This window comes from Pagrus major, chromosome 10 (genome assembly GCF_040436345.1).
Source record: "Pagrus major chromosome 10, Pma_NU_1.0".
Classification (NCBI taxonomy): Eukaryota; Metazoa; Chordata; class Actinopteri; order Spariformes; family Sparidae; genus Pagrus; species Pagrus major.
The window spans coordinates 5,795,231-5,808,902 of NC_133224.1; the positions used below are offsets into that span (position 1 = coordinate 5,795,231).

General features: G+C 42.3%; 1 protein-coding gene across 5 annotated transcripts in view; it reads right to left on the reverse strand.

Annotated features, from left to right (window-relative positions):
• Positions 1 to 13,672, reverse strand: part of LOC141003401 (phosphatidylinositol-binding clathrin assembly protein) — an 88,103-nt gene that overhangs the window by 55,107 nt on the left and 19,324 nt on the right. For all 5 annotated transcript variants that reach the window (XM_073474733.1, XM_073474729.1, XM_073474731.1 and 2 more), the window contains exon 2: positions 8,721 to 8,863. In XM_073474733.1, the coding sequence (XP_073330834.1) occupies positions 8,721 to 8,863 (143 nt within the window). The remainder of the gene's footprint in view (positions 1 to 8,720; positions 8,864 to 13,672) is intronic.

The following is a 13,672-nucleotide window of genomic DNA, read 5'->3' on the forward strand; positions in this document are numbered from 1 at the left end:
ATTTTCTACATCTTCCCGTCTTCGTCTCCCTTCCTTTTCCTTCCAGTCGATCTCCTCTATGCTCGGTCAAACGTCTGCTCTTTCATAATATCTCGCACACACACACACACACACACACACACACACACAGACACACACCCTTGCTCAAATCTCCGTCTGTGTCCTCGCTCTCCCCCGAGGAGGCGAGGGAGTGTAGTGATGAGAGTGCTTTCGGTGACGTCACTGAAACAAATGGCCCGTTTCGCTATCTGGGACACTGGCGGCGGGGCGAGGTGGCGACTCGCGCCGCAACTTTACACTGCTGTTAAGATGAAAAACACACAAACGTGGTCTTCACGCACACACCTTACTGTTATCTCCCCTCCTTGGTCTCTTTCTATCTCACACGCACACACAAAAACACACATGTGCACCGAGGAAAGGAAAAGCGGTGTGTCCTGCTACCATCAGCACTTTCACCGGTGTCCTCGCCAGACCGTCCCTGTCTCCTCTCATGTCCTTAATGACTCCAACACTCCGCCTACCCTCCGCCTGGCTCCATCTCCTCCTCCCTTCGCCCGACTCTCTCTAAACGTACCCTCATCCAATGCCTGTATTCGGTTTTTGATGTACAGAGTCACAGCTCTCTATCCTGATTCCTGATGCACTTAGGTGCAATCAATCAGACTGTAATTTTCCCCGCTGACACGTACAACTACCCTGTCCTGGAGAAGAAAGGATGATGGGTAGTATTTCCGAGGACTTCACGTCCTTGAAAACAAACTCCTAAAAAAGGGTTTCACAGCGCTGTGTTATATTGTACCTCGTGGTCTGGCAAATCTTTGCGCTGTGACATTCCTCGAAGTCACAGCACACTGAGGAAAAACAGAAAACTGTAAGGGCTATTAAAAAGGCTATTCGTCAAAAAAATAAATAGCAATATTTAAGCGTGACAGGTTTGGGTTGCAGGGCTTTGATTTTCTGCTGTGTCCAATTGGCAAAAGCATTTATTCCACAGAATAAAGAAGAACAAAAAACCTAATTTGAGGGGAGAATAATAAGTCATAGCTTGGTCAGCACTGCAGAAACACAGCTAGATTAGCCAAAACTGTAACTGTTTTTTAATTATAGCCGAGATGAGCAGCGACAACAGTGTCATCTTCTGCTATGAAATCTGTGCAGTTAACACCAATTTCAAAGATCAGAGCGGTCTTGCTGCAGAGGCACATTCACTTCATTTTTATTTTATTAGCTAGGCTAGCAGCGAGGCTCTAGGGATGTCTGTCGGTTGGTCAGTCGACCTCTTTGGTCTGAAATATGTCAACAGCTATTAGGTGGGTTGCTTTGAAAGGTTGTACAGACAGTCACGGTCCATAGAGGATGAGGCCTACTGCATTTAGTGAGGCCCTGGCTTTTTGTCTAGTGCCATCATGAGAGGACATTTTAGCTTTTTGTTGAAATTGTTAAAAAAGAGTATTGGATGGAAGAAGAAGAAGAAGAACAAGACGAAGACGAAGAAGAAGACGAAGGGTCAATCGATCATTTACATGCAAAACGATATTCCCATTAGCCTCAGCTATACTTTGTGCTTTTCACTATCTAGCATTTGATAGTGTGCTTAACATGAGCATGTTAGCATTGAGCTAAAGGCATCATGGTTTTAGACTCTGAGGGAGTTGTAGTCCAATTTCTCAAGTGTCTTCCTGCCTTGGTTGGCGCAGTCTCCTTCTGACAGCCGTTTCTATTTACTAAAGCGTTTTTAATTTTTTGGCACATGTCATTTTGCCCTCATCACACAATTGTGAGCGTTTGCAGCATGTTGTTTATGTAGATTAAGCGTCCCTGGATCAGAAACACGTGCACCGTCCTGCATGAATTCCTTTTGTTTACAAGCCATTGACAGTTTACACAGTTTATTGCCTGTGAGGAAAACATAATTTAACATATTTTATTTTGAATTCTGTTTTTACAGTAAACGGGGCTTATTGGAAACCAAACCAAATAAAGAATTACCACTAAATATCTCATTACACAAAGTAAACTTGGGGATTAATCCGCCTTTGAGAAGCAGATGGAAGACATGTTAGGAAAGAAAAGAAATTCAGGTGGATAATGTGTCCAATACCCATCTGAAGAAGTGATTTCAGCCTTTCAAAAATCGATTTTAAAATAACTTTGACTTCTATATGACCCCATTTCTCCCTTTTACTCGAAGGCTCATTTCTTCTACGATCGTTCGCAGCATGTTTCCCCTGTTCTCGTAATTCTGCAAGCAAATTAACCTTCTTCTTTTTATCCTCACTTTCTCTCTGTTTTCCTATAACCTTGTTGAGGTCTGGGGTGGTCGATGCACACACACTCCCTGGAGGGAGCCCCGGGAGCCTGAGTCCTGCAGTCCAGGGAAGGAGCTCCCTAGGGGGGATGGGAGTAGCGAAGGCAGGGGTGTGGGGCTGCAAAATGGCTCTCCCAGCTATTGTTTGTGGTTTCCTGCCGGACTGTTTTTGGTACATACTGGCCTATCATACAAAGGCCTGTAGCCAGGGCACACGCTGATAAATGATAACAACCGAGACAATCGCCAGACAAACATCACATTCCTGCTTGTAGATTGCTCAATTCAAATTTAGGACTTTTTATATATGAAGTACCGTCTTCCCCAATTACAGTCACGAACACCCAGAAGCAGAAACTTTAAATCCTGCAGTGGTCTACTCTTTAAAAGTGGCTTTGTACCAGCACAAAAGAGAAATCGTGATCAAAAGATATCGACTGACTCTTGATCGCTCATAAGATCCAGAGTGTCACCGGGGAGTGAGCCAGCGTTGCTTTCTTGGCAGGAAGGAAAAAAAAAACTGGAGGTGTAGAGCTGAATGAGTATCAATACCGGCCTGTCGACTGTTCCTTCACACACACACACACAGAGACACACACAGAGACACACAGACACACACAGACACAGACAAATGTGCTATTAGTCCAATCACGATCCCAATCCCTTTGACAAATATGGCAGCCGAGGCAAAGAAGAGATATTAAAACTTAATTCACCTGCTATTTGCTCTGAATGGTAAATTCCCACATTCGATTTGAAAAGCCCAGGCTGAATACATTACCAGCAGCAGCAGAATAAAAGGAGGCTGCATTTAAAATGCCGGCAATTTGCTGACATCCAGACCAGCGCGCGGTGAACACAACAGCCGAGGACATTTAAATCCGCTCAGATGTTTTAGTCTGTGGGTCAACACACGACATGTTTTATATTGTAGTCCCGTTATGTGTTATTATGCTGTCTTACAATTTCTTTAGCTGTTTTCACCGTTAGCGGACTTTTTAAAATGGCAAACAATAATACATCTAGCTGCTAACGGTCGTGCTGTCGATGTCCCACAGTCGCTCGGCGAGCGTGTTACATGCTGCCGTCCTCGGTCGTCCTCAGATTGCTGCCATTGAACGTCCATTATGTCACATATTCATGCAAATTCATGGAAATTTGTGTTAAAGTTAGAATGTTGGAGGTTAAAACTAAAGTTTTGAAGGCCGATACTTATACCAATACTTTAGCGCTGAAAAAACATTTCCTACAACATCCTCCTTTCCTCCCCTACGTCCTTCATTTCCTTTCCTACCTCCTTCTTGACTTACCAACCTTCTACTTTCCCTCTTTTCCTCCTTTCTTCCCTACTGTTCCTAACTCCTATTTTTCTTCTCTACTATGCTCTGTCCTCCTTCCATACTTTCTCTTTTTACTTCTATATTTCCTTCTCTAGCTCCTTTCTTTAATACTTCCTCCGCCCCTACTGTTCCTAACTCCCATTTTTTCTGTAGCTCTGCCCGACTTCAATTTTTTTAAATTTCCTTTTCCACCTCTATGTTTGTACCTCTACGCTCTTCATTCCTTCTCTTCCTCCTTCGTTCCTTCCCCACTCTCCTTAGCTCCTTTTTTTCTTCTCTACCTCCTCCTGTCTTTCCATTCATTCTCCTGTTTTTTCCACATCCTTGTTACCTTCTCCAGCTCCTTCTTTCCTTTCCTACCTCCTCCTCCTTCTTCATTTTCTCTACATCGTCCTTTACTTCCTCAACATCCCATCCTTTTCTACACTCTTCATCCCTTCTCTACTTCACCCCTATTTTTCTTCCCTCCCTCTTTCATTTCCTTCTCTATCTCCTCCTTCCTTTCGCATCCTCATATCCTTTTCTTAGATCTTCCTTTGTTTGCTCCCTACCCTCCCTAGCTCCTATTTCTCTTCTCTACCTCCTTTGTTCCTTCCATTTCTTTCCCCTTTTCCTTTCTGCTTCATTGTTTCAGCTCCTTATTTTCTTCTCTAGCTCCTCTCTTGTTTGTCGACCTCCGACTTTCCTCCTTTCCTTCTCTGCCTCCTTCTTTCCTACCTTCCTCCCCTTCCTTCTAAAACACCATATATATTGTGTTGATGTGCTTTCTTATCAGAGTAGAAAAAGCCTCTGAAAGCACAGCACAGAGTCCTTGGAAGACTGAACCACTGTCGGTGAAACCCAGACAAATGAAATTATTTGAGGCTTAGCAGCTCTTTAAGGCAGGGTGACCCAAGAAAATAACATTTCAGGGTGGATCCTTCATCATAACAGAAGTGGGCTGATATCTAATATGTAAAGTGACATGAATCAGCTTTCCGAGTCAGCTATGTGAACGCGTATATCCATCATAACATTATCAGGAATTCTGTGGAGGCTTCCGACAATCAGATTATGTGACAAAGAGCGCTTTTCTTTTCACTGTAAAAATGAAATGCGTCAGTCAGTGAAAGTGGCTGCTCCGATTTCACTCAGAGCGAATGTTCTTTACTATCAGAGCGCTCGTCAGACATCGCGCAGGGCCATCCTCAGCGTGCCCGCCAAGCTGGAAGCGGTCAGCGTGTTGATCTGAGAGGGAATGTACAGTCTATTGACCCCAATTCTGTGGGTCTGTGGTTTCTAATTTTACGGCCAGATTTCTCTCAGCTCCGACTATAATGGATGGGACGGCCATGAGGGAGCAGGGACACCTGGTTGCTGAGCCTCCGTCAGCACCACCCTCCTGACAGGCCTGATGAATGCAGGCTGATGAGTACACACACTGTCTGTACTACAGCCTGGAGCCTCAGTCTGTGCGGGTAAACCACAGATGCAGCGCTGTAATGTACTGTAGGTGTGTTCCTATTAGGGCTGTTAAATTACTGTACATCATATCGGAAGTTTTCATAATTAATAACCACTAAACAGCTGCATGTTTGCAATAAAAACGTTGCATTTTAGATGTCCGTTGTACTTGAATTAGGGTTGGGCCATGTCTGCCGAATATATGATGATGTCCACAGTGAGACATCGGTGTTTGGGGGTAATATGTGTTTCTGAATTTATATACATCCTTGTACAAGCTTCAGAAGATTGAAACAAAAGCCTCATATTGCGCCGTTATTCTGCCTTGATAGTGCTCTCTGGTCACAATGCTCTGATGGTACAGGGCTCAGTAGTCGATGGCAGCGTTCATCAGCACGACCCTAACTTGCATTTTAAGTAATTTAAATGTTTTAATATAACTAACTCACTGTTGATTCATCTTTGTTTTTAATTTGAGGAACAAGACTGCTGTGTATCCACAGTTTGATTTATTGACTCGCTACAGGGCATAACACAATACACTTAACAGATCTTAATATTGCTTCCGTTCTAAATTGGAAAAAGATGCCTCTTATTACTTTAATATAACTACCACACAATGGATTGGAGACACTAAAAGGATGTTAAGACAATAACATGAAGCTATATTGATATAAAAAAGATCCCTCTTTGTCTTAACTCAGTTATTACTGACTAGAATTAGAAAACAGAGTTAAGGCTGTGGCTGTGAGCTCTGCAAAGCTTTATATCAGCTGCCTGTTGTGGTGTTTGTGAAACAATAGTGGTTAACATGGTGTTGTAATCATTAAGTAAGTCACTCTAGGTGAGACTGTGTCAGTGACAAGTCAGAGATAAATCAGCCTTCAGCTTGGGAATACCTCTAAACGACTTCCTGCTGCTCTGCAGTGACCTACTTATCATGATTTGGTTTGTCAAAAAAATATTTGCGGGAATTTCCAAAGCTTGAGTAAACATTTAGCACGGACTGATCTGATGACATGTCATCTCTTTGAACTGTCTGTGGGGTCTTCTGTTATGTAAGCGAAGGTGTCAGTTGGTCTCTTAGGCACCTATAGCGCCAACATTACATCTAATTTTTCAGTGCTTTGACTAATTCTCCACAGCTAAAATACTATTCTGGCAGCAGTGAAATGAGCCAGGCTGCTGTTTGGGTGTCGGCGAGTTTCGCAGCTTCTTTCATACGCCAGTGATACACAATGATCTCACACCCGAGTCTTCCTCTTTTCAGAGGAAGTGTAGATTAACGTAATAAACAAGGAACCTACAAAAGGAAGTGTTGCGTAATGTCCGCACAAGAGATGTTGACTGAACGAGGAAGCGATGCTTCCCTATTTTATTGGAAATTAAGAGGAATGTGGCGCAGGGTGTGTCGGTTTTCAGATATCTTTGGTGTGCTGTGTGTGTGTTCGTGTACAGGAAGTTACTGTATAATCATCTTTGAGATCAAATGTGCTTTACCACACAAAGTACAGAAGATGTACAATGTGCACATGAGTGTAATTAACCACTAGTGCACAGCAGTTGTTAGTTGTTTGTTAGAGGGAACAGAAAATCTCAGTTTTACAAGGACGTTTAAGAAAAATGGATACTGAAGAATGTATGATGCTTTTTTTTTTTTTTTTTACAGCATGATGTTCTAAATTTCCAATTCTTGCTTTTTTTTATTCACATGCTTTAATGTTGAAAAAATACATTATTTACTAATACTGTCCATTGCTGCAGCACCTCTATTCACCCCTCTGTCTCCGTTTTAGTGCCTGTCTCTTTAAGACCCAGTCTTCTCTGATTGGTCAGCTCTCACAGGCCTGAGCAGCCACCGCCCACTACTGTTTCAGCATCAGCTTTGTCCGTGTTTTTGCAACCACAGCTGTGACTGTATAGTTGTGACATCACAACTTTACGTCCTGACAACTTGTTTAAAAACTTGTGAATACGGGCTGTACTCATTTCTCCATGGATACAGCATCTAGACCTGCTTTATAATCCAAAAATATCTCACTTTCTACCATATGAGATCTTTAATTCCTGTAAAAGTAACACTTCTTGCTAAGCTAGGCTAACCAGCCACTGGCAGTAGCTTAGTATTTACCGCATGGAAATGAGAGTGGTATCAATCATTTCATCTAAAAGTCTGAAAGAAAGTTTAAAAAAATGACAAACTATTCCTTCAGTTTAAGTTTCTGGAAAAGGAAACAAACTGCAAGCCAGTGGCAGTAATTAGATACCAAAAATGGAGGGAAAGTGTGTAAAAACTAAATAAAAACAGAATGCAATCATTTGCAAATGAGCTGACTGTCTAACTGACTGTGACTAACTGTTTTATGAAACTGTGTTCCTAAGCCGATGTAGTAATATCCTTTATGCAATCATGTGTTTCACAACGTTTTTCCCAGTCTTTCATTGGCCCAATCCCAATTTCTTTGGGATAGGGCCAAGAATAAGCATATATTCACAAAAATCACCAAAGTCTATGAGGTAAAACATTAAATATATCGTCTTTGTACTGTTTTCAATTGGATGTATTTTAAAAAGGATCGGCAAATTATTACATTCTGTTTTATTTATGATTTATACATCCAAGCTGATTTGGATTCACGGTTACAGCTAGCAAAAACAATATAACAGTAGGTATACTGCACACTTACTGCAAAAACTCTAGGGAACATACATTTTATGTAATGATCAAAGAAAATACATCACAACCAAGCTACACACTGTGCTTGGACTGCTGTTCTCATAAAATATACATTCAACAATACACCAGTATAGCAAGCACCAAATGGCACCAGTCCATCTGAATATCAAAGTGTATTTTCATGTAAAAATGTACCGAGTTCTGAATTATTCACAGTCTGCAAACGAGAGGATTGCTGTATGTGCGAGCTACAATAGTTTATTTGAAGAACAAAGACATTTCATCTTGTTAGAAATTAATAAAAAACACAAGAAAAGAAACTACAACTCCCTCTGAATTAATCTCTCCTCTCCCTTTCAAAAAGCTGCGCCGCATACAGATTGAGACATTTTGCTGACGCCGGGTTGGATCGGACCTCTTCATGCCAAACAGCACAATGTCAGAATCAAGATCACAATTAACACAATCCGAAAGGTTCCCCCCTCAACATCGCTGGGACTGCTTGAATTTTCATTTCTAATTATTGTGTTGGAAAGCCTGCAAATCCGTGGCGGAGCCGTGTTATTCTTCCTGCTTTCAAGCATGTTTTTATTAAGTTAATTCATTTGATTATTCATCTGCTTCTATCCTTGTCCCCCATCTTGCTTCCAGCTTGTTCTGAGCTAATTAATTTCTCTGCACTCTGCAGCTATTTCGATTATTCTCTCCATGTGTCCAGTGTCTATGTTCTCATTGGCAGCGCACGCTGTTTGTCTCCCATATGCATCAATGTTGATCCTAAATGCTGATAAGGACATGAATAAATGATCCAAATGTGTTTATGTTTATATTTATGAACGCATGGGCGAGACAGACTTGAGTAATAATACAATTTATTGATGCAGCCTCCATTGGCTGCCCCGGAGGGTTTGTTTTTGTTTGTGCGTGTTTGCCTGTGGAAGCCTCCTACCTCGTTGCCGTACATCATGAGGTGGTGGGTGGTGATAAGAGCTTTGAAGACCACCACCCAGCTGGAGTTGGCCGTGCGCTCAAACAGCGTGTCTGCCAGCTGGGGAATGTTCACGTTCATCTCATTGGTGCAGTGAATCAGATCTGGCAGAGGGGAGAGAGAGAGAGAGAGAGAGAGAAAAAAAAAAAGAGAGGCACACAAAGAGTTACACAACCGCAGAAAACAAAGAGCAGTAATGAGAAAAGCTTTTAAAGGTTTGATAACCCTGATGGAGAACAACAGCAAATTGCTTTTCCACACAGAGGCAGAAAAATGCAGATGCACAGACGGACCAAGGACAGAAAACACCACGCACACACACTTCAGCTGAATTCTGCAGTGAATAAAGTATGAAGGACAGGTGCCGGCTGCACAACTTATTCTAACCTCCTCCTCCTCCTGTACCGACTTTCTCTCAGCTGCACCATCTCCTGCCTTTCTGTTCTCTCGAGACAGAAGTTCAGGTGTCGTTCATTCACTGAACCTGGAGGAGATTTGAACATTCGGGCGCACGAATGTCAAGTTACACAACCTCAGAAACTAGAGACGGTGAGGGCTATTATGTTGTGAAGAACAGAAGTAAACAAGTCTTTGTATGTTCTCAAGTGGGCCAATAACCCTCCAGTTTTGTTGATCTTGATCATATTTTTCAAAAATGTGCATCTCCTCTATCCATCCCCGTTTCTGATGAGGGTTTGTGTCACAGCCTGGCAACGGATTCTTGAAAACAAGACGATGTTTCATGAGCAGTTTATGTGTTATTGTATATTATCACATTGTGGTCGTCAGCATCCATTTTGTTTCCTTTCATTTGTATAGTGCGTGCTGGGGGATGAAAATCGACCAATACGTTTATCATTAGAAAGATAATCTGCAACAACTTTTGATCGTCAGTTAATCATAAAACTACATTTTTCGCACAAAAATGGCTGAAATTCAAGAATTAGCCTCCCAAGATTTTCTTCAAATTGCAGTGCCAGAGATCGCTACTAAGATTTACAGTACGACAGAAAAAACAGTAACAACCAGTTACAACCAGGGTCCCACAATAAGACAATAAAGAGCATTAAATATTAGTGAAATATACAAAATATAAAGTGTTTTCGTAATAAAAGACACACAATGACGAGACTGCTGTCCAGAAGCAGAAACATATTTATATATATTTGTATTTATAATTGTTGCATTGTTTACAAAAAAAAAATCACCCCAGGAGGAGCCACGTGAAATAATTTGTCCAATCAGCATAGCCATTTGTTTGGTCATATATCCAATTATTGTCTGAGGAAAATCCAAAGATATTAATTTATTTCACAACATGTCAGATGTAGTCGTGATGTCACATGAGCGTTTTATTCAATTTTGTCCCCACAAAATTGTCTTCGTTGGCTTTCAAAACAAAAATAATGCAGTAACCAAATAAATAAAAATGGACAAAAAGTCTGCTGTAAGTGCAGTTTTAGAAAATCTCTTGTGCCCTTTGAGGGGATAACGTGGTTTTGGTGTTGTGTTTAGGCATTAATTCAGTGAAATGCTCCTTTTCCTGCTTTGTTGCCGTTGGACTTCATGGCACTGAAAGCCCAACTCTTAAGTCAGTGCAAATTTGAAAAATAATGTACCATAAAGTCCCTTTTTTGAGAGTGACAACAGGAACACTCAGTAAAAGCTTAGGCTTTACGGTTACAAAACTCTGACATTTTGTAAGTTTGGAAACAGAAATAGGGACATTAAATAACGCCATCATGTAGATTGTAATTGATCCTGAACCAGTGAAAATCTGAAATCAATAGATCACCCACTGCTTAGAACAAGTCAACTTTATTTCAAAAGGTGCCCGATATGATCTGACCGGCTACTAACAGCTTGGTCCCGCCTCACTGTTCTCACCACTTTAGATGAGATTGATTTGAACTGATTCTTGTTCGGGTCCCTCGGCCCATTATAAAGATTTCTTCACTCACAACAGGTAACGCACACAGCGATCCTCTAAAGCACAAACATCAATACAAGACACACACTGCTAAAAATGATCATTCGCGCCAGATATCAGGAATTTCTTTTTCAAGTTTCATTTCTCTGGCGTCCTCCGTCCTCTTTCATTCCTTTGCCGTCACTTCCACCCTCTCTCTCTCTCCATCCACCTCCTCTCCCCGTCCTTTGTTCCTCACCACAGGACATTATGAGCTGCCGGCTCTCACACCTGGTAACTACGGAAACAGCTTCTCATTAGACTACTGGAGGACTGTAGCGCAGAGGGTCCCGTCGGGAGACTTCATCATCATAATCAGGTGCGCGTGCGAGCGCGGGGCGCGCCCGTGCACGCGCTCATTCAATAAAGCCCATCTCCGCTCTTCTGCCACTCGTTTAACACATTATCTCCCTCAAGCGCTTGCCCACACATACAGTAACAACAGGCAGCAGACTTCCAGTCCAGCGTTATTCTCAATCGTTCACTCGACGTGGCACCTCTTCCACTTCAACACACACACACACACAGGCGGTGGGGCTGTTTAGTCAATACAAATGAGTGTAATGTAATACAAAAGGTACATTAGTGTGAGTGAAAGCCAACCAGAGCAACACTTAGTGACTATCTGGATTGCAGTTTAAACACATAAATTAAAGGATTTCATGTCTGTTGGGAAATGTTCCAGAGTCGTTTCAATTCCAGCCTCACCTCGTCTTTCTGTCCCTCCTACTGCATCCCTGTGTGATATTACTAATGCCGATTAGAAACAATTAATATCTCTGAGCTGTAAAGAGGCATCAAGAGCGACTGGTGGCTTTGTTAATGAATTAGCTGCCTCGCTTCTCCTCTGTTTTCAATCTACCCACTCCATCTCTTTTATTTCTGCTGCTACCTTCCCTTTCGCTCCCATCCTCCGTCTGTCCATCTCGGCTCCTTTTTTAACGGAGCTCATGTTTTTTCATTAGGGTCTGGAGTGGTGTGAGAGAGAGAGAACTAAGAGAAGGACTGATTAGGTCTGCGGGGACGCTCGTGCATGAGTGTGTGCGAGCGATAATGTAAAGAGGGTACATGTGCTGACTTAATCAGGCAGAGTGGAAGGCATTAGATGCCACTGATCCCAGACCAGGGAGAGAAAAAAGGGAAGGCGAGGCGATTGAGGCAAACATATGGTTCAGGAAAAAAAAGGAGGGAGACAGAAAGAGAGGTAGAAAGAGAAAGAGATGAGTGACCGTGACTGGAAGGAAGGAGAAAGATATAGTCAAACGAAAAAAAACATAATGAGACATGAGAGACATGAGTGTCTCTTCATCCAGACAATTTGCAGGGATCCACACACATCTCGACATGCCTCCTCGCCTCGCTTTTCCTCTCCTTTCTTTACCGACGTGGTCCGCAGCGGACACCAGTCTGAGGATGTTTTTTTGAGCAATTATTTTGAACAGAAATAGAAAAATACACAGGCTAAGATTCAGTCTGACGATCCTCAACAGCAAGGCTCTGATCGACACCTCAACGTCCTGCGGGCAATTACCGGCACAACAGAATCTGACCGGGCTAATTGACACCGACACATTACAAGATAGTTAAACAACAGAGGACTGAAGCGCCTGTTCGAGCCGAGTCGAAGGGTCTTTGTGGGAACTTGACTGGAGCTTAGGACTAAGAGGTGAAGTGAATAACATTGATCTTTTCCTTACAGTGCAATGTTCCCTGGAGGAAAACTTGGGCCCTGGTATTAACCCCAAGCTAGCCAAACACGGCACAAGTACAAGTGCTCAAGGCTTTGACCGAGCCTCCAAATTCCAAATCCCAATCCGATCGAGTATCTATGGGTAGTGCTGGAAGTAGTCCGATCCAAGGAGGTCTCTCCATGGATTGGACTTGGCCCGTACCCGTCAAGGAATAGACACAGGACCTCTGAGTCTGTCCTGTGGTGTCTGGCACCAGGACGCTGGCCAGGAATCCTTTGAGTCCCGTGGGTTGCAAGGTGAGGCCTCCATGGATCCGACATACTCCCACACATCCTGGGGATGCTTGAACAGATCGGGATCTGAGGACGCTTTGAGTTCTTTGTCATGTTCCTCAGGCCATTCCTGAGCAGTTTTGACATGTGGCAGGGCGCATTGTCCTGTTGGTGGGGCCACTGTCATCAGGGGCTATTTTCCTGTCTGCTTCCAGGCTTCATGCTGATCAAATTCCCAACAAGCTCTAGCTTCATAACTAGCATACACATGTGAGTGTGGTATCAATCTTAACTCTCAACAATAAAGTTTAGACACAATCTGGATCACTGTTGTTTTTCCAAGGCTTCAATACTCAGTACAAGCACACCCTCCATCCCATTCCTGTAAGCTTTGTGAATTCTGTTTCATATTTTGTCTTTTTGTCTTTTGTATTTTTTATCCACTTCCTGTTTTATTGTGTTTTTTTAATGTCTTGATGTAAAACCAATTGTCCTTCAGGAACAAATAACAAGTAATGTGAATAAGTCATTTAGGGCGATGGGAAGTTTTCCACCGTTTTCTGAAATTACAGGCAACACGATTGATTAATTAATTAAACTAGAATTTCCGCATCGTGGTTGTATGCCTCCGTGCACCAATCAAGTTGCTGTTTGAGAGCTGTGGCACTGAATACATTTTTGCAGAATATTACTAAGTCACAGTGCATTTAACCACTGACCTTTTGGATATTAAATTTCATAACTCCATCATTTTATCCTATTAGACAAATTGTATTGTAATTATCATATGAATTATTGAGTTATGGCCAAAAATGTGTTTTGCAAGGTCACAGTGATCTTGACCTCTGACCTTTGGTAACCAAAAACCTAATCGGTTCATCCTTGAGTCATAGTGGACATGTGTACCAAATTTGAAGAAATTCCCTCAAGGCGTCTTTAATCTATCACATTCACAACGACCCGGAATCATAAAACACCTGC